At 39.5% G+C, this 22,038-nt stretch overlaps 1 protein-coding gene across 1 annotated transcript in view; it reads right to left on the bottom strand.

The window, feature by feature from the left end:
* Positions 1 to 614: 614 nt before the first annotated feature.
* LOC104162078 (inactive ubiquitin carboxyl-terminal hydrolase 54-like) overlaps positions 615 to 22,038 on the bottom strand; it is a gene marked incomplete at both ends in the record, with an annotated part of 23,828 nt that continues 2,404 nt past the window's right edge. Inside the window, 10 exons of the mRNA XM_009700725.1 lie at positions 615 to 2,071; positions 4,357 to 4,549; positions 5,711 to 5,830; positions 8,865 to 9,038; positions 10,171 to 10,310; positions 11,165 to 11,399; positions 12,903 to 13,283; positions 13,560 to 13,691; positions 17,757 to 17,927; positions 21,240 to 21,408. Of these exons, the coding sequence (XP_009699027.1) occupies positions 615 to 2,071; positions 4,357 to 4,549; positions 5,711 to 5,830; positions 8,865 to 9,038; positions 10,171 to 10,310; positions 11,165 to 11,399; positions 12,903 to 13,283; positions 13,560 to 13,691; positions 17,757 to 17,927; positions 21,240 to 21,408 (3,172 nt within the window). The remainder of the gene's footprint in view (positions 2,072 to 4,356; positions 4,550 to 5,710; positions 5,831 to 8,864; positions 9,039 to 10,170; positions 10,311 to 11,164; positions 11,400 to 12,902; positions 13,284 to 13,559; positions 13,692 to 17,756; positions 17,928 to 21,239; positions 21,409 to 22,038) is intronic.

Raw genomic sequence — 22,038 nt, 5'->3', positions numbered from 1 at the left:
TCTGTTCATTTTCTTTCAGCACCAACTAATCCACAAGGTCTCAAGGATCTTAGAATAGGTTGTGTATCCCCAGTGCTGCTTTCACAAGTAATTTTCCAGAACTTAAAGCAGGTAGTCCTTAGTAAAACACAAGTTCAACACTCATAGATCTGGAAACACTTTCAGAAGTTATGCCCCTCAGCCAGGTACAGACTAAGTTCTCAAATACAATACAATCAGTTAAAATTCACAAGTGTGGAGAACATTAACTTCAGGCATAGAAACAGTTTAATAAATTCCAGAGGTGATGTAGGACTTTCAAACAGCAAAATTCAGCAGCCTGACCTAAGCAGCTAGCTCCCTACTTGAAAACAGGATCAATTATTTCTATGTTACTCTTAACAGATGTTGCTCTCCATTTGCCAAGATCAATAGCTACTCTGCAGCGTCCCCAGGCAGTGCTATCACACTGCTTCTCTATCTATACAGTTAGAATGTTTTCAGAGTCCACAACCTGAACCTGCATCTGTGCACAAATTCATGCCCATTTAACTAAATCAACTGGAAAATGTACCTTCATCTATATAGGAGTACATAGGCAGGTCAACCAAGAAAAACAGCTGCATCATTCTTACCTGATTGGTCAAATGGATACCTAGCACTGTCCTGTCTTCCCAAGAAAGGCCTAGTGGCCTGAGATGCCTGCAGACTAGTCTGATAGAGGGATTCCAGTTCTGAGAGCTCCTGTTCTGTGTCTTGATTCCACTGTGGATGCAGATGTACTGGGATCCTGCTCAAGTCATCTCCAACTGCTCTCTGATCAGAAAGGGGTGGACTCCTCCCAGGTACAGGAAGCCATTCAGTATCCTTATTAGCCTTCTGAGAACTGTAATACCTAGTAACATTATCCACCCAACGGTCCACAGGCATAGAGGCAATCATGCTACTAGTAGTTCCATCATCCACCTGTTTCATTCCTCCATCATGACAGTGCCTTTCCAGGTAGGGTGCAGGGTCTGCTATATTCTGTCCACCTCTTCTACACAGCTCTTCACTGTGAGAACAAATACTCCTAGAAACAACATGTTGGGCACTAAAACCCTCCAAAGAAACTACCCCGTCCCTAATATCCAAGGTTGAGCATAATTTTTCAGAAGATTGGTTTTTGTTCTCTTGGTTTTGATGGATTAGCTGTCTGTAATCAGAGGATGAAGGGCTGATGAAACATTTTTGTGTTAACTTTGGAGACTTCTCATCCTGACACACTGCAGCAATCCAGCCTTTTTCATGAGTACCTTTTCTCTGGGAGACTGCATGCATTTTCTGAAACTGCTCTGCCAAGGAGCGAACATATCCCTTTGTACTAAAAGCCTCAGATTTGCAACCTTTTGCTGTGCCATATTCATCCTGTGAGGGTAATAAAATCTCATGGCTGTTGGCTCTGGAGTACTTATTTGTTTTCTGCAAAGGATCCAAGGAGCACTGCTGTGTAGGGGATGAAGTTGCAGGGGTCATTGCATGATAGGCCCCTAAATGATCAATGCTGGGCTGCACTGGAGAGCTTGCAAGTTTGGAACAAGGACTGTGCTGGCTGTCCTTTTCAGAAGATGCTGCTTGTGGTAGATGTGGACAGGGAAACAGTGTAGGCAAAGACCCAGAGTTTACTGTGTTAGCCTTGGATTTGTATTGAGGTGTGAGAATAGGCGTTATGTTATGGACCTCTTCTAACTTGCTGCTGCTGCAGCATTCCCTATAGTCTTTTGGCCCTGTGGCTGTGGTGTCAGCAAATTCCACACCATGGTGGGCATCATTCTCAGTTCTTGCAGACCTCTCTGCCAACCCTTGCCTACAGGGAAAAGAGGGAACTTGGTCATGAAAATCAGCAGAAGCAGACTGGAAGTTTGGAGAGATCCTGTTGGATGGATTGCTTTCAGAAGGGGGCAAGGAGGAAGACTCTGGATATAATGATGAGTGCAATTCATGGCAGGAAGCAGGTGGGTGGAAGAAAGAACTGGACCCAAATTCCACTTCTTTGTTGGGTTCCAGTGGTACCTCCTGGCTCAGCAGTACTTGGAGCGGGCCAGTCTGTTCACTAAAACACACAGAAGGGTAAATAATTAGCAGTAGTCATTGTTTATGTTTATCCCTAGGGTACAGAACTTGCACTAAGTGATGTATACCTCAACACATTTTTCTTTGCTAACTGTATTCTGATGAGGACTTTGCATTCATTCAGGAGATACATACATGTTAGTCCTTTGCTTCTAACCCTGATTTCCTACTATAACTGACCTACTGAATCAATTTCATATTTTTCACAGTATTTTGCTATAGTTAGGCGCTATATAAAGTATTCTTGTACAGCACCCTAGGCACTTTAACCAGCAGACTGAGCGTGTAGGGGTAGGAATAACTGTAAGAATAGTAAAAATAGCACTTATATAAAACAAAACAACTGTTTCCAACATTAACATCTTAGATATTTTTGAAAATACTTTGGACACGTTCATGATCTGAACACAAACTGACAATATTTCTGTAAGGTGCCCTCTCTCCAGGCAACTTCATGAAGAATGACTTGACAAATGGAAGGAAGAAGTTGAAATTTCTCTCACATCATCTTTGTATTCTGATCTTTTGAGATATTTATCCAACACATTAAATAAAGGTTCACGTTCCAACACATTAAATAAAGTTCAAGCTAAATATATAACTATTATTTTGTAATAATTTGTATTCTAAGTATATTTCTAAAATTATTTGTATTCTTTTATATATCATGCAAGACAATTATATCCTTGGGTCATACATGTCCTTAGCATTTTTCTGCATTTATTTAGCATTTTAATATGGAGACAGAAAAATCAGTACCAAGTCCATGTGCCTGTGAGAAAATGACAGGCTACAAACAGCTCCAACAGAGAACTTAAGGAAACTGTAACACCATTGCTTTGTTTCCTCCTTGAGATGCATAGAATGAAAGTTATCATGAAGACCTACTTGATACATGCAGCAGAATGACCTTGTCTGTGAGTAATCACAAACTTTGTAATGTCTACAATGTTTCTTATATCAAAGCAAGAGTACAGAACTCTGGCTATCAACAGATTCTTTTCATTGGCTGCAGTATTAACATTTGGTTGGATATATAACTTTTTGCAAAAATAACGTTCTCTTCACAGAGCAGCAGTGAGCAAGTTCAGCATTAACAAAATTAGTCTCGAAAGTTCCTTTCTTTCATTTTCTTAGAATCTGCCAAAATGCATAACTGCAGCTCTGCATTTCTTCTGTAAAAAAAGGATATAATGGACCCCTGATTGACAAAAAGATCAGCTCTCATTACATATAATTAGGCTACTGCAGGAAAAGAAAAGAACATTATGAACTATAGCCTGGCAGGTGTGCAAATTAACCGAGTTTTAATATATAGCTGTACGTGGCATTTTAAAAAAAGGAAAAGAAAAAAGATTCTCATCTGAGATTTCATCTAAGCTTCTGATAATATAACAAGTAAGAAAGGAGAGAGGGAAGAAAAATAACAGTTCAAGAAACAGCCTAGAAATTGTATAGGGATGGTCTAGTGCTAGCAGGGAATGGCATGGAAGAAAGAAGGATTAAGCTGCATGCTAAAGAGGGCAGGAAGAAAGGATCAGTTACAGCAGAGAGTTAATTATGCTATAGTTAAAGTCAGTATGGAATAAAGAATCATGAAGAGACACTGAAGAGCCTGCTAAGCTAGGCTACAGGGTGCTGGGAAGCACAGAAAGAAAATGAAGAATGATACAGCATCAGGGAGAGTAGTCAAGGTGACAGGATCAGGATCTGGATCCAAGAGTTGTACCAGTGCACCACTAGAGAAGAGGACTAGAAAGAAAAGATCAGTGTACTTGACACTTCTCAAACTACAGAGCGCTAAAACACACTGGTTGCTCTTCCCAACATAAAAGCAATTAGAGCAAGATTTTTTACTGTAGTACGCTCTTTTACTGAGTCCTGAGACTACTCCTGATTATAAACAGTTGCACATTTCATCCTAACACACAACCCCTTTTTAGCCAGGTTATTGTCTATTATGTTCTTTCCCTTGGTGCATAAAAATATCGATGCTGCCAGGCACTGACTGCTACAATTCTCTGTCACAGATCACATTTTGAACACATGCACACGGAACTATTGTATAAAGACTGGGGAGGGGGTTGGAAAAAGGGGTAGCTGATCATCTCGCAATAGGATTTAACCTAAAGGAGAAAGGAATAAGGAGTAACACTGTAGGGTTTGGACTATCCAGGGGAATATATAGAGTTTGCTACTTCTTTCCAGACTGCACTGCTCACAGATGCAGCTCAGACCTGGGTCTAGGTGAGATACTTGGACTACCTTGTAGACTGGGCCATGGTGCCGCCCTGTGGTGGGTGGGAGGCTGGCGGCGGCAGCGGCTGCGATGGCTGTTGGTGCTGCATGCGATCCTGGAGGCTCCGGGCTTTTCGGATACTGATTTGCAGCTTCTTATCGACTAGGGCTCTGCTGTGAGTGCTAGCGCTGGCATCATGCATGGCAAGTCTTAGTTTAGCTAAAATGCAAAAGAAAACATAGCAGAAAACAAACAGAAAAAAGGAATAAAATTGAAAAAAAAAAAAAAGAAAAAAGATGCAGCAAGAACATAAAACATGGACCATGCAAATACTGCCACAAAAGAGTTCACAAGGATGCTATTGTTTCTATTAATGCACATTCAGCTTAGCCAGGTGTCCAAATATGTTAATTGAAACTAAACCAAAATAAAGTAAAAAATAGAAATTATCCATGTTTTAGCCCAACTTCTCATCCCCTTCATACACAGCTTCTTTCCAACCTTACCACATTGATGCTTCATTCCATCATCTACCCTTCTGCTGTATCCTCCATACCTGGGACTCCCTTTATGTGCAGGAATACCCAGCTGGGATTTGAGATTCAGCTTTGCTGGAACAGAAGCTAATAGAGCTGTCACAACAGCTGTGTGCTGCGCCCCGTATTCTGCAGTCCATAAGAGCCAATTTCTAAACGCAAATGCACAGGAGCTACCCACTCTGTCTGCAGCCATTCTATACAGACAGAGGGGAGCATGGGGTGAGACAGCCAGCCAGTCATAATGGAAAAAGACCAAAAATAAAATGAAATCACATAGCACACATTCTCAAAGGTCACAATGCATTTAAGCACTTCAATGTCCTAATGCTTTTTTCTTCATGAAAGTCAGGTACAGCATAGCTCATTTCTGCTAATCCAGAGGACTCAAGAGTGGGCTACCATTTTCTTCCTATGCTACACACCCTCCATGAGAAACAGGAGCTTAATGCCCTTTGTAATTTGGCCTGAAGATGGGGAAAAATTGTTAATTGAGGACCAAGTGGCAGGGGGAGCTACCTACTAGGTGCTTGCTGAAATGCACCATTTAGCACCTAAAAGGGCACATCAGCACTGCAGTGCTGTCACTCCCATAGCGCTGGAAAGAACAACAAAAATGGACACGAACATGAAAGAAACAGAGATGAAGGGGAATAGGACTATAACGCCCAAAAGGGAATACTTGTAAAAAGGAAAGATTCTGTCTCACTGCACATTCCTAAAGACTAGCTGGATCCCCATATTACTATCTGACCATTTAATGTGATTCAATGTTTCAGATGTTTTCCTATGATATTAGTAAACTGTCAAAAGCGCAATAGCTCAGGCGGTTAGAGTTACTTACATATAGCTTCGTTACAGAGAGCCAAAGCTGCAGCACAATCCCCCTTCTGCTCCTGATTCAGCGACTCTTCAAAGACTGAGTCTGCCTCCTGCATCGACTTCTCAAAGCCATCACTCCTCCCTGCAACGGGCAGCACCCTTCATTTTGGTTTCATTCATTGCAGAACCCTCACTTACCCTCATCCCATTCGTGATTGCCAAATTCTTCCACATACGGAGTCTTGCAGAGGCTGCACACATCCCAGACCGCACCACCTAACCTTCCCTAAGTAGAACTACAACTTGAGCACCCTGATGCTCAACATCCACACAGTAAAACAATGTGAACCAGATTTTTCCCCTCAAATTTTGTTCAATTGATGGAGTTGTACTGGCTTATTATATTATTTTGAACACTCTAAATCAGTACAAAAGATGGTATAGACATATCATAAAGTCACTTCAGCTGACTTCTGTCAAGTAGGAATTAATCTATATTTAGAATTAAATCTAAACCAAAATACATCAGTAAAAGAAATATAGCAGGTCAGAGCTTTCCTTGTATGTTAAGTCTCCTGCCAAAAATCATTCGTCTCTTCTTCAGATATCCAATTACTTCCATACAAAATGGAAACAAACGGAAACAACTGAGACACCTGGGGAACAAAACTCAGACTGGAGTGTGAGTGTAAATGCCTGCACAAAATAGTTCTATGAACATGTGTTCAGTGCATACACTCAACTGCTGAGACACATGGAATATGAAAACCCAATGGTCTTGCAGCTTTAGGAGGAAAAAACACAGGTGAAAGAAGCCAAGAAGAAAGGGACAATTGTCAAGAATTCCTTTTGCAACAATTTAGAAAACAGTTTTGGAGAAGGATAAATCATCGTTGGACACAAAAGAGAAAGATGAAACACTGTGTCTTGGCACCAGAACATCCAGTTATGAGAGGAAGAAATTCCAAAAAAATCCAGTGTCACCTATCAAGCATTAGGCAAGTCAAGCACTAAAATGTAGACATTCAAATAAGGTGGGGAAAACAGAAAATAAAACTTTTTGTTTTGTTTAGGGGTGAGGTTTTTTTAATGGAATATCTCTATCATTGTGGTAAAACACATGAGTATCTTTAACAGTCAACAATAAATTATGTTTTCTTAACTTGCACAACATATGCTATGGCCTGGCCTGCTCCCCAACATGCTTGTGCACAGATGCAAACACAAACTCTCTTATACCATAAACCCCAGAGAACTCACATGAAAAGTAAGTACTGCAGAGAGAAGTGAGAGTTGTTAGAGCAGTGAGTTAATCAAGCAGCACATTCAGTTTCAAAATCAAGGCTACTGAGGCTTGTAATCAAGGCCAGTATACTAAAGTTAGCTTTCTTTGCATGAATTTAGCAGTTTACTTGAGGGGAAAATGAGTCACAAGTGTTCTGGAGTTCTGTGCACAAGCAAGCCTTCCAGGCAGTCAAGCAGTCTGTTAATGTTAAGCTATTACATCTCTGGCTGGGGTGGGGAAAGACTTAAAATGAATAAACAAAAACTTTCCCAGATCTCAAGTCAATGCCTGTAACCTCCTCAAACATTCTACTGAAGTCTTTTTTGATTAAGCATTATTCTAGTTCATTTTCTTTTTAACAAGGAAAAGCTAAGCAATTTTTGCTTCTACAAACTAATGCAAGAGATCAAAGAGGAGTAATGTCTTGGAGAATATACTATTTTCTTTTGGGCAGGAAAAGCAGAGAAGACAACATCCTCATGCTCAACGATAGAGGTTTAGTTTTCAATTTTTACATCACTAGCATTTATATTACAAAAGTAAACACTAATACTAATAAAAAAGAAACCCGTTTACTCTGGTACGTCAGATTTTTTCACTTGATTACTGGCAGGTCACAGCAGGACTGTAAAGGACAACTAAATGGCTCACTGATGGTCAGCAAAAATTATAAACACATTCCCACAGTCAGACATTCTCAGAGATCATATTTTTCAGCTGCCGTTGGCACAATGACATTCTGGCTGCTGAGCAGTTGGCATAGCTGTAGGCTGCAGAGCACTGGCTGCATTGTGCCCAGAGCTGGCATTGCTGTGGGGTGCCCCTCTCCTTCCTCTCTGTCCTGTAGCAACAAACCAGCTGCTTTTAACCAACTTTTAATTACAGCAGGTTTGAGCAAGCAGCATGGGGATGCAGGAGGCCTGGCAACACAAGAGGCCACAGTGGGTTTTTGCCTCAGTCATGCATGCATTTGTGGGAGCAGAGCCTTGGTGTTCACCACACTTTCCTTGGCTCTGCTGACCCACCAACAAGCCCGCAGTCAAACACTCTACCAGGCTTCAGGCTTCACTCTCAACTGGGTCAGTGCACTTCATCCCACCTTCTCTCTGACTCCCCTTACTGGCTGGTGGAGTTTAGGGCTAAAACAAAGGTGCTACATGTGAATCCTGTCACCAAGTTCTCTCTTCTGCTGCCATCCCCTGCCAGAAACATGAGGAGTCATGGAAAAGACAATCAAATTTAGTATTTGGCTTTTAAAATTGATTTTTTTCAATTCTTTTTCCTTAGAAAAGTTACGTAAGGTAAACCCAGCTCAGATTTTCAAGTAGTTCCAGCTTAAGCCTGCCACAGTACTTATTCCCACATCTGTGCTGTGGCTGCACAGCCAGGCAGAGAGAAAAAGTGGAAAGTACAAGGGCAGGAACAAGCAGAATTGCTTAGGGCAGTGATGCTACCAGAAACACTCAGAAACAAAACAATGGCCTAAATAAACAAGCTATGCTGCAGGTGGACCTGAGGTGTCTGAAAGGTACAAACAGCCCTGCTCATTCCAAGATGTTGGTTGAAGCCTTATAGCTAAAATCTAGATATCAATGCTAGTAGTGGTGCATATCATGATAAAAATAGGAATGTGCAAATATATTAAAAATACCTCTGCGTTAATTTGTTGTTTCGTTTAAGAAGGAAATTGGTCAAAATACCAAACAGTTTTTTCGCATCCTACAGGTTGGAAGTTGATGGTCTTTCACTAACTAAAGGTGCAAAATTGTAGTGGAAGAAGAGGAGAGAGAGAGAGACAGACAGACAGACTTACAGTAGAAAATTAAGTTCAAAGGTTAAAAAAAACTTCAGCACTACAGTCTTGCAAAATATACTGCATTCAAAGAGTTACCCTGATTCTGCAGTTCATCTAGATCCATGAACCTGCTGGGACGGGGATTAAAGCCCATTGCTGCCTCCATTTCCTTTTCTCTTTTTCTGCGTAGCTCTTGTTCATGTGCTCTCCTTGCCACCTCCTCTTGCAATTCATCCAGTTCACTCTTTAAAGGGACAAACATCTCCCCACCTTCCAAAAAAAAAAACCCAATAAAAAAAAAAAAAAACAAACCAAAAACCACAAAACTTTTTTGATAGTAAAATTTCTTAAAGAATCCCTTAAAAGACAAAGAAATATTAATGGAGAATACAATTAACATTACAAAATAACAGACTGACCAAGCAAAGACTACAGAATTTCAGATCACAAATTTTGCTTAGTTAAATTTTACTTTTAAAACCCCGCCCAAGCCATTTGGTTTCCAATTGCCTTCTCTGTGTCAGTGACTGGCAGAAATGCTGCAGTATTGCTTCAAGCTCCCCTGCAGCACAGCCCATCCCTGGATTCACTGACCCAAGAAACAGTAAATGGAACAGAGAGAACCATTGGAAGAGATAACCCTAAGCTGATGCTGAAATCTTGAGGCTTCTTGCTGTGTTTATGATTTGTAAATAATGCTATGTCAAATTAGTCAGATCATTAGCTTTAGTAAGTAAAATGGATTCCAACTGAGATGCTTTTCATCTAACTGCAGAAGCAGATGAAAATAAAGCATATCAATATCCTAGTCAATGCAGCAGAAATCAACAAGTCATTCTCACTTCAGCTATGACCTGTATTCAAAAAAGGTCTCCCCTCCTCCCTTTCCCTCCCCCAGACATTCTCTGGAATAAAGTATTTGCTCAGAACAATACATAATCAGAGTGTGTATCTGCAGAAAAACTCAGCCTTAGCCCAAACATCTTATAAATATCGATTCTTATTTCTGACAATTTTGAATTTTGTATAGCATTATGAGCTTGTTTTCAGGACTCATCAATCCTACTAAGTTACTATGAGTTATGCTTAGGAAAGTATTTTCCACTGATGGCCGAACACTTAGTTATGGGAAAGAACAGGAAAAATAGCTTTACTTTATCAGTTAAGTCAATAATCAAAAAAGATGCCAGAGTAACATGATCAAAGGAATATTCCAACAAAGTTTTTTGCAACACACTTTGGTAAATCTTGTAAGTTATATCTTGTAAAACTGTTATGTTCTTCAATGTTTCTTTTCCCTTTCCTCATAATTTCACTGTGAAGATAAACATCCAGAAAGTGAAGAACAACTCCAATACAATTTACCTTGCAAAACCACTGCTACCGAGGAAGCTTATCTTACCATTTCCAATGGTGTGGGGGCTGTTTGCCCAGCTCCCAATTGAGGAAGCAGACTCCACTTCCAAGATGCTGCTACTGTGAGACTTTGGGATGTTACGCCAGGCAGGAACTAATCCACCTGCTCGCTTCATATGAACGTCCCTCCAAGAAGAGAGTAATTATAGTTTACTATGTCACTAATTCTCCAGGAGAAATTATATCTACCTTTTTTTATCATCATATAAATATTTACTTGCATTTTAATTATATAAAAATTAAAATCTACCATTAAAAAATCTTGGGATAAACAGGTAAAGAAAAAGTTAACAATAGGGAGGACAATAATTCTGTTCTCCTCCATAAGAGCATGCAATGCATATTAAAACTGTGGTCTGATAGCGGCTCTCAACAGATTCTTACAGCTGAAAATCTACTATTCTGGCCATAAACAGTCTCAGTTTGTGATTGCCCGAAGCTTCCTAAGCCACGGAGAGAAACACATTGTGCTGCCTATTTATTTTTACATATAAATATTGCAAGTGTCTTCCAAGACTTCATGAACCTCTCAAACTGAAAATGTCAAAGATTTCTATACAAGACTACTGATTTCTCATTTTGTACAAGGCTTCTATCAAGCAATGGTTTAACTGAAACAAAAAGATCTATGAACTGTTCAAAGGATAAGCACGAAGTTTGATATTTTAGTTGAGTTTTTAAATCATAGACCAAGGGTACGACTATTCAGATGCATCATTTTAGTCAACATTTCTCATTCAACTGAACTCCATTTCTCTTCCTTCTCACTAGCAGTAAGCTATCAATATACTGACAAGAAAAGGACTCGAACTCACCCAGATTCCTATTTCACTTCTATTTCTTTCCTGTCACAATAAACCTGTATTACAAGCCAGGAACAATGTTTTGCATTTTTAAAAAAATGTTCTACACGATTATGTAACTACAAAAAAGAAATCAACACTTCAATCACTCCAAAAATGAAGTTTGTTGAAATCTACCTGTGAGTGCTTGAGCTTTCAGACAAGGGCATGTCCAGACTAACTGGGCTGTTGCTGTTGCGTTCACTGCTTTCATAGCCAGACTCCATCCTCTGTATTAGATGAGGATGTTGATCCACCATATGATGCTGGGTGCTGCGGCCTAGCACACCACGCTTATATCCGACATTTGACTGGCTTGATCTTGTTTCTTGAATAGCATGTTCCTTCACCTCATTCTCACTAAGCTCTTTACCTGTCAAGACAAAAGAACATGGTTTGGTAGAAGATCCAAGCTTCAATATCAGCAAATCATCTACACATACGTTAGCTTCTCCACCATGCTTAAACCAGAAGCACTGTCTTTAATTTAATGTAAAACCAGCAATATTAAGCAGAAAATAACCCCAATGCTTTTACAGCATTCCTAGTAATATTAAGCAATGATCTATTCAACAAATTTTATTTAATCTCTCCCCTTTAGAATAACTCACCATATTCCCCCCCAGGTAACAATCAAGTCTGGAAAGAAAATCCCTTCCTCTCCATAACAATTTGTATTTGCACAAGATCATTTTACAGTATACCCAATTGTATTTCCAGTTTATATTTGTTATTGTATTCTGTCATATCTACTTCAGACACTGCACTTTTTACATTGTTTATTTTGCCATTTACAATTTGATGAGGCTTATATAACATCAGTTCACAGAGGACAGGAAAACTTTTTCTTTTTTTAATTCTTCCTTACTGATTTCGCTGTGTCTTCCCACTTGCCTCTTGTCTGCTCCCCTTGCTTCATTCCCTGGAGCTGTGTTCTCTTCTCCCTTCATGTTCTCTATACGTATTTCTTTATGCTTCTCAATTCTTTTCAACCTTCAGCGCCTTCTAGTCTGTATCATCTGCCCCTCCCTCTCTCCAGGCTCCCAAATTGCTGTAACAGCATCCTCACTAACCATAACTCTACTATCAGTCACATAAACCTCTTTCTTCTCATCCACATACTGTCTTTCAAGCACTCTGAGATGGGAGCGCAGCAGCTCCAGTAGCATAACAACATAAAAACTGGGAACTGGTGAACATCTGCTCTCCACATCCTTTAAAGTTTCAGGAGTACCCTCCTCTTGACAGGGAGCAAAAGAACTGCTATATTCATTTGCAGACTGTGCAAAGGGAAGCCAAGGGCTAGGGTAACAAAAGATATCCAAACTTGTTTCAAAACAGATTTTATTACCTTCAAAACCAGCAAAGCTGAGGACAAAGTCTCTGTGTACAAGTTGCATAGCTACTATGGTGTAAAATGGTCCCAGATAAATCATCACCGGCTGCCAGGCTGTTATCCTCGCAACCAGAGCTCAGCACTGATATCTGAGGTACTTGCCGCACCATAGTCTGAGTCATTATGCAAAAATACCACAATGACCCAAAGAAAAAACCAGACCAATACAAAAGGCCATTCCAAGGGATGAACTTCCAGATAGTTAGCAGTCTAGCGCTGTGTCCATTTAAGCACTGCAGACTGTAATGTTTCCCTTATTTTCTCCTTACATGTGGAATTTAGCACACAGAAAGCAAACAGAAGTGTCATACATGCAACCTGAATACCCACACCGAAACTAGCCTTCAAGGACACAACTCACCACTGACCTAAATGCCATGTTCAAAATTTCCCTTTCCTACTTTATTTAAACAAAGCTGGATAGTGGACTATTATAAACACCACACATTCTGAAATAAGTCTTTCTTCTCAAACTCTTACCTGCTTCTTCAGAGAAGGGGCTAAGCTGAGTGTAGCCACAATGCTTCCTCTTGTCTTTACTGAAGATGCTGTCTATATTCAGAGACTCTCTTTTGGGTCTCCAGGTTGGCCGGTACCTGCTAGATGAACTGGATTTAGACTCACTACTAGTACTCTCCACTTCCCAGTCTCGAGAGTGTGCAGATAGGCTTTTTGAGGGTCGTGTTTCTGCCTGATCCACACTACTCCCTCCACGAGGCAAACTCTGGATGGTTTGAGAAATCTGCTGTGGTCTGCTGTGGATCATATTGCTCACTGTCTCTTTAAATTCCCTCAGCCTGCTGGTGCTGCTGGATGGTTTGGAGGCAGTTCTGGGGGCTTGTTTCTCCTTCAAGGTTTCTCCTGCAGTTTATAGAGACAGCAAAAGCCACAAAAATAACTTCAGATTAAACTAGGAGCCCTACTTGCAGCATCTTCATACAGACCAAAATAAATCCCAACCAAATAAATAAACCCCCACAAACAAACAACGCCCCCCCAAACAAAAACAAAGCAAAGACAGAACAAAATACAGACAAAGATGTAAGAAACAAGGAGAGAAAGGCATATATACACTGAGGATCTTAAAAAACATGCAAAAAGAGACATTGACTTTCGAAATAAAGTAACATCTCTTGCCTTCACTATGGTATCCTGATGACTGAGCCTCATCTCCTTTTCGCCGAGACCGGCTAGAACTCCTCTTGCGGTCTGCCAGTGAGCCTTTTTTGGAAACATGCCTCTGATTGCACTCACTGTCGGTCAGGTGCCCTGGAAGGACAGAAGAACACAGTACAGATGACAAGAGCCTTTGGACCAAGTATTCTGTGCACTAAGAGCAGTAGGGCTTCTCTGCACTCCTTAGGAGCAGCAGACACTCCAATGCTAACTGGCAGGTTTGGGTACGTTTTTGTATCCAAAAGTTTTTGGTTTTGGGGAGGGGAAGGTGTTCCATTTTTAAGGTCGTAAAGGAGAAATACAGCCCCTCCAAGGGCTCTGGTTAATGAGAGTTTATCCATAGGGAGAGGAAAAAGTTGACTCTGCCTTGTCTTCTAATAGTCTAAGGACATCCTTTTCTTGCTGTCTGAATACTTTTTCAGTTTTAATGGCCATGAACATGAAATTCCTGAGGACAGTTTGCTCTGATGTTACTCTGCTGAATGAAGACTCAAACACATGAACAAGTTACCATGTAATAATAAGTTACTGCACATCATCAGCTGCTCTGCACTATCTATCTGCACTCTCTTCGCCTGTAGCAAATACTAAGTAATCTGAGTTAGGTCAGTCTACAGTGAAGAAGCTTCAGTTGGGTCTCAAGGGCTAAGCCAGCTAATTCACATCTGCCACAAGCTAAGAGCATACACACAAACCATCAACATGGATCAGCTGACACACGACAACATTCCCTTATTACAGCTGATGTGTCTGAGTGCTAGTATTTTCTCTTGCACACAATTTATTTCCCATTTCCTCACATCAAACATGAGTTAAGAGTATTTAACATCACAAGTTTTCTGTATTGCCTTTTCTTAGTTTTATGGTTCTCACACGTTCAGTCCTAAACCTGCAAGCACAAACACACGTATGGCTTTACTCACGTGAGTAGTCCCAAGCAGAGATGCAGGATAAGAAGGGAATTTATGAATAAGCTACAAAGACTTTTCTCTAGCCTTTATATCGCCAGCTTTCACCTGGCATAGGATGATGGGAAAGGAAAATCCCTACTACCCAATAGTGGATTAACAGCCCCCAGACTACATGGCTGGCTGTTCCGAGACTATGTCTTCTCTAGAAATTAATATAAAAAGCAACAACATTTAAAGCAGATTTCACACATAAAATTGTACCTTCAACTGTTGAAAAAATAATTCACTTCAACTAGAATTGCTACAAAGATACTACAACAAATGAGTGGGAAGGAATCTAAACAACAAAAAACAAGCTACACAAGACTCATTTTCTATTCATTTGCAAAGTGGAGAGTGACTTTGTAGCCAAATTCTTTAGAAACAAGCAGATTATATAAAGAAAAGAAATTAAGGAAGTAAAAGAGAAATGTTGGCAGTGAAGACAGAAGATTTGCAGCACTCAGGTGACCAAGCATGAGTCAGTGCTTTGGGAGAATGTTTTTTTTTCTTCCTCCCCTTCACAGCATGGACTGTCACACATCTTTTAGGGACCAAAAGACCATTATTATCTTACACCTTGTAGTGGCTCCCCTCAAGCCTTCGCACTTCAGAGTGTACAACTTCTCTAGTTAAAACAGTTTTCCCCCAAAGTTCTTCCAACCTGATAGAGAGTGCTTGGTTAGCATCCTTCAAGTACTGTAACAGAAACTATTTAAAGATATTTAGTGCTACTGGAGCTAGCTTAGGGTCTGCATAGACTAGTAAGAGCACAACTTAGCCTTGTAGAATAAAGGTTGCTAGCTTTGCATAAATATTTTCTCCTTTCATAAATTGCACATTTTGTCTTATTGTCACTGGACATTTAATAGCCATGGGGGAGATGCCAAGAATCAAAAGCTAGCAGGACACAGGCTTTGTTGTCTTTACTTGGACCCCCTGGAACAAAGACTAAATCCAACATAATGCATGAATGTAGGAATTACAATTGCAAGAATATTAGCTAACACTTTACACTTTTTTTTAAATTCACTAAAATAACAAGCCAGGATTTCTGTCTGACTGCCCAGTCATACACTTAAAAGGTGTCCCTTGCTGAATGTATCACTTAAATACCTCATCCTCTGGAGCTGGGATGGCTTCATAAGCAAACAGTGATATTCAAAGGAAAAGTTTGGCTTTGCAGGGGTTGTGTGCATGTCTAATAATGTTAGAGGAGAGAACGAAATCAAACAGGTTAAGACACAACAACCCCTACTCCCTCCCACTGAAGTCTCAGTTGCATGAATAGGGAAGCCAGAATACACACATTTTTCTCAGCAGCACAGGTTGGCAGGAGCAAGAGAGGGCTTACACAGCCACTCTTCATGCCCCCATTCTGAAGTACCTGGTTGCCTGAGGTCATACGACCCAATGGCGGTCCTTCTCTGGAGGACGATGTGGGATAGGGTCCATAATTTTCTGGGCTGGAGTAGTGGGTAAATGGCCATTAAATGAAGAATCCTGCTCTTGCCCAGAACGATTCAGTTGACAGGTCAATGTGGATGGCTTCTTTATAGCCCCACGGATCAGCATTTGATGCTTGAGTAGTTGTATGAGTTGGCAGACTGACTTTTTTGGAAAGGTTTTGGGTAGGTAAAAAAAAGGGGGAAATGCCCAGACAGGTAGCTAGCTAAGGGGACAGACTGACTATAGCTAAGGTTGAATCAGGGAAGATGAGGACAACTGAAATTAGGTGGAGAGACAGGCTAAGCTGAAGGGAATAACATAGGATAGAATCAATAGGAGAAGAAAGAAAAAGAAAAGGACAAAGTCACTAAAAATGACAGAACAAAAGGTCACATGCTGAACTTCATGCTTACATGTTTGTAACCATCCCCCTATCCTCCCTTTTCTGCTGACTTCTATATGGCAAGTTTTGCAGGGAGGAATCTAATCCAATAAACTCTGTGCCACTTTTGAAGACTATATAAACAATATTCCACTAGCATTTTTAATTTTGTTTTCTTTGTACTCTGAAGATCAACATAAATTTGGTTTCCTCATTACTCACATTTTGCTCCAACTTTCCCTTCTTTCTCACACACTACCTAGGACTATGACTGGGAATCTACAACGTTAAGTATTTGCTAAAACATTAAAAGTACTATTGGGCTACATAAAACCATATATTACAGTTACTTGGACCTCTGACAAGATTCTTTGTCAGAGTACTAAAGAAAATCAACTTGAAACATTTTTTTCTGGATTTTGCTGTGAAAAATACTTGTTTCAAATGAAGCAAATACACATATATCATAACAAGAGTGCAACTATTTTGCAACTAGAAGGACAAAGTGGTATGACAGTTGTTGACACTCTGGTGCAACAAACAGTTGCTGATTCAACTCTTAGGTCTTCTTAGAAAGTCTATTTAAGGCATAATAAAGTAACTTTTCAAACAGTCTTAGCAGATCATATTTCTGGTGCTTGAGAAGTCTGACCTTAACTCATGCACTACTTTTTCAGAAGTGATGTTAGAAGTGCTGTATGCAGAAACAGGCTGACTAGGGTCACTGGGCATGAGTAATAGAGGATATTTAAGTCTTCAGACTTCCAGTTAACCTCTTTTCAACTAGTGTTCAGGTAGACTGTTCAGTTACCCAAAGGAACATAGATACATATTGTCTTCTCATTGTGGATTCCCACTTAGCTGGCTTCCAGGGCACAGGCAGGAAATCATCTTATGCTCCTCCCTGGTGCAGTAAACACTACTAACACCCACTTACATAGGAAGTCCTTAGTGCCCAAGTGTGAGAGATTCTGGTGATGAAAGCGCCTTTCCCAGACAGCTGCAACTCCTGAAATGAAGCAACTGCCTGTAGATAAGTAGCACACACAAGACTTACCAAACTGTACAATGGCACTGTACAGATTCCAACTTGCAGAATTATATAATAAAGAGAGCAGGTAGGATTGTGGGTAACAGAAAACATGTCTGTAAATGTTTGTCTGGCTAGATACAAGTCCACAGAAGCCAACAAGGCATTTAAAATTATGCTTATTTTTTGTGAATGCCGACAGTTCATTAGAAACCAAAAACATTTAGGATACTAAACACTGTTCACTATTCTGTTACCAGTCACGTATATAGAGATTTTTCACTGGTATCTACTGCAGTCATCATACTTAATTACAATGATCATACAGATATAATGGTATCTGCTACCTGTGTCCCTGCTGCTTTGTGAAGCTGCATCATTTTCCACATTGTAGATGACCGTCCCCTGCGAGTCAGAGGAGAAGTGACTGACTACAGACTCATGGTGCGCCTGTTTACAAGGATAACTGTCTGTAGAGGAATCTGTCCTGGTATCACTTGAGATGGAAGGTTCTCTCCCTAGAGAAGGAAGCAATGTCAAGGAAGAAATGTCAAATTTCAATCTTTTGGGGCTATTACAAATAAGAAGAGGCTGAAAAAAGAAAACAGAGGAAACGACACAGAAGTTAACAGAAAAACAGAGTACGAAACGTACAAACTCAGATTCAATGACGCCAGAGCTTATGGGAAAGGTCTTCTCCTTTGGAAGTGGGGAGACAGTGTTATTCCCTCTGCAAACCTTTATTTCTTTCTCTCTGATAACTCCAAATTTATCAAATCCTTTTATTATGTAAAATTAAACTACATCCATTGGACTGAAAGTACCCATTAGTACCACACCGAAATTATTTTTCATTAATTTTTGACACTGTTAAATGTAATTAAAACATGAAATACACTACTTCAGGGGAAGTCAAAGTTAAACAATTAGTCAAGTACAGGGTATTAATAAGGGTAACAAGAACATCACAAGTTATAATAATGAACACATTTCATCTATTATGAATCAAAAGCTTATCTAGCAAAACTTTATACTGAAATTGTATTATCTAAAGCAAAGTAACCTGCTCCTACTCAAGAAGCTAGCATTGATTCCCTGCACAAGTGGGATACTGAAAAGGATGAAGCATCGTGATTCAACTTCAGTATAGTAAATCCTATGCTCATTAAAAGAGGAGAAAAAGACAACTTCCTCCCACCACTTTCAGTACATAAAAGTAAAAATATGAACAGTTTGAAGACTATTGGCCATTTTATTTATATGATGTATACACTCCTGAAAATACAGGATATTTATTTCATACTCATTTCTCAGGGGACAAATTAAAGAACAAAAAAGAAATTAGAGAAGAAAGTCACTCTTACGTTTAATTGCAAACACTCAGCCTGAGGACACTTGACTTTTTCGGTGAGAGCAAGTCCTGCAGCTGATGTTCTATTTAAGCATGCCTAAAAACTTTTGAAGTCAGAAACTTTCCCCCACCTCCTTACTGGTTAAAAATCTTATTGGTCTTAAGAAATATAGAATACAGCTGTTAACAGAGATGACGGTCACAGAAAGAAAGGTGAAAGTAAGCAACAGGAATCAGCGCTGTGGAACTGAGTACTAAAAAACCATCTATAAACTGAAGTCTTTATTCAACAGAACATCAAAAGCATTAAGGGGAGTTGTTTGCACTTAGCTTCACAGCATTTCATACCAGCATCTTTGACAATCTTTCCTCCATAATTTGTAGTATCAGATCTTGATATGATTAGATGCATTTATCAGAATCCCTTGACAAAAGTTCAAGTACAATATTGTGATAAACAATTTAAGAATAAGCAATATCTGTTCATTTCTGAATTATGGGCTGTGGCTATCTGATAACACTGAGGAATCCAGAAGGAATTGTAGTTACACTTAGTGACAGACAAAAAGGCCATTTTGAAAAAGGTATATTAGGGTATAAAACTCTGGATACCAACATGGTTAGAAAACAGTTCACTTCTATTTGACAGGAAAATGTATACGGTATGATTTCTCCTTGCACTTCAACCTACAGTATCTCATAAATTCTCTCAAGAGCTTGGTATTAATGTTGAACACGGCAGACTACAGGAGTAAGCCTTGAGGACTCACCAAGTGTTTGTGAAATGAAAGAGCAAGTTACTCACTATAGCCTTCTGAATTTTAACTGAAAGGAAACAACTTTTTATAGAGGTATTTTTGTATTCAGCTTCCTGAAGTCATTTTAGAACACAGTAATATTAGATACTGCAGAGACAATGATCAGAACGGTTACGTATGTATTTCCTGGACATCAACCAGTGGAACAACAAGGCAAATTTACAGCGTATACTGACCTGAAGCTTGCCAAAGTGCTCACAACTGATATATAACACTGAAGGTCCTCCTCTACCTCCTCCAGACTTCCCATTTTTTCAGAACAGGAAGATAGGTTTATAAATTGCAAGGCATCTTGTCAAATGAGAAATGAAGGTCTTCTTACCAGTGTTTTTATGTGTATTTATTTTTAAGAGGAGTTGGAGATTTATTTCATTACTGGTAGATAGTCAACAAATAAATAAGGTGACAGCAGACTTTCTCTACAGATCCACTGGCTAGGAAGCATAAAGTTAGCTATTGGCCAGGAAAACCATAAAATATTCTTGGAATTACAGTTGCATAAATAGGCTAAAATCCTGGAAGAAAGGTTCTATTTCTGGTTTTAGTCTCACCTTGCTGTTCTTGGCAACTTATAAACCTATCTCTAACTCAGGATATTCTCTGCAAACATCCAGAAATAGAAACAATCTTCTTTTGCAAAGCCATGACAATATAAACTTAGACCCAGTTTTTATTTTCACCCTATCTGGACTGCAATTGTGTATCTTTCTCAGAATTTATCTATTCCTCTTTAAATGAGGCCTCAAATCTCAACGGTGTGACTAAGTGTTCGAAATTATCCAGAACTTCAGTAAAGCAACAGCTTGTTCAGACCACTACTGATATCTTGAGCAGACCAAGTTCTAACCTCTGAAGCACCTTATTTGGACATACCTTTCTAATTCAACAGACTACCATTAATACAAAGAATTCAGGAAGTAGCAATGTGTTGAAGGCCTCTGAGATGTTAGATGCTATATATCTATAGCTGTAGATCTTATTTGATGCAAAACAGACCATGAAAAACGAAGAAGTAAATATGACCTATGGGCAAAAGCCTCTGCCAATCCCTTCCCCCTCCGTCTCCCACAAATCAGTTCATATCTCTTCTACCGTTTTATCTGAGTAAAAGACAAGCCAAAGGCTGAAGATAAGCTGCACTGATTCTATCTATTTTTAATAAAACAGTATTTTTTATCCCCTTCCCCCCACATCCCTTCACCATCCTAGCAAAAAAATAATTTATGACGTTTCCTTCATATTTCTTTTCCCTAACTTCCCTCCTGAGTTTAATTCTGCAGCTTCCTTTAATTTTTATGTTTGTACATCTCTGATCTCATTCCCTTCCTGTTAAAACTCCTGATGGATTTATGAACTGAGTCACTGAAGTCATCAGTTATTGCTCCTCTCTACGTCCATGCCACAACAGGCCCTTCACTTTTTTTTTTCCCCAGTTTCTTTCTCCAAATCTTTTTGAAAAAGATTACTACCCAAACAATCAACAAAGTCTTAGACAGAGAGAAGTTCAAAGGTGAAAGACTGGAAGTCCTCTTCAGAATTCTAGATCAGCTTTGACAAGCAACAAGGATCCCTGCCAACAAAAACACACCCAAAACAGAAGAAAAAACTTTTCACACTACAGCATGAAAGTATAAGGCATATGTATAGTCCAGACTGCTTACCCGAGTCTTCACTATCATAGCAAGTCCTGCTATATTGCTGTAAATCCACTTGAGGGGGCAAGTCTTGTGTTGACACTGGAGTTCCTCTTGGATCTGCATACAGCAGCAGCAAAGGCTGATAGTGACCCTTAATGCACTTTGTCACAACATCTTTCCATTTTGGACCAATCTGAATTAACAACAACAATTAACAAAATGCACAAGAAAGGTGTTCTGTCATAATTTTCCATAATAAGCTCTCTTTTTTTCCCTTGTACTTCTTTCACAGTTTGGTTTTCCACCGACATTCTTTTAACTCCTTCTATATCCAGCACTCAACCCAACTCACCAAGAAAGCTCTGGAACCAACACAACTAAAATTAAGGTATGCATCACCTTATCACTAAAAGAGTTATAATTCCTGCTAAAAATATGACTACAAAAATAATCCTTCCCTTTCAGATTTTTTTTTCCCCAGAAAAAGTTTTTCTTCCTCTAAAATGTCCTAACTTTGCATCAGTCAAAAAAAAAAAAAAAAAGAAGAAAGAATTCATTAACAAAATTTCTTAATCCATCCATCAGCATAAACAAAACGAAGAAAAGACATCAGTGTGATAGCAAATTCAGGTCAAACCTAACCACTTTGGTGTGTGAATATTTCTGCTGTTACAGAACCTCTGCGAGCATTTTGATAGGTGGTCAGGCAGTAATTCATACAGTTTCACCTAATACACTGAACATCTCTTCCAACAAATTTGCTCCATACACAAGTATTCTACTAAAGCACTGCAGTACCTATCCCTGGCAAAGTTTTGCTGTA

This window comes from Cariama cristata, unplaced genomic scaffold, assembly GCF_000690535.1.
Source record: "Cariama cristata isolate BGI_N322 unplaced genomic scaffold, ASM69053v1 scaffold8265, whole genome shotgun sequence".
NCBI classification, from domain to species: Eukaryota; Metazoa; Chordata; class Aves; order Cariamiformes; family Cariamidae; genus Cariama; species Cariama cristata.
This window is presented reverse-complemented; position numbering and strand designations above follow the sequence as displayed.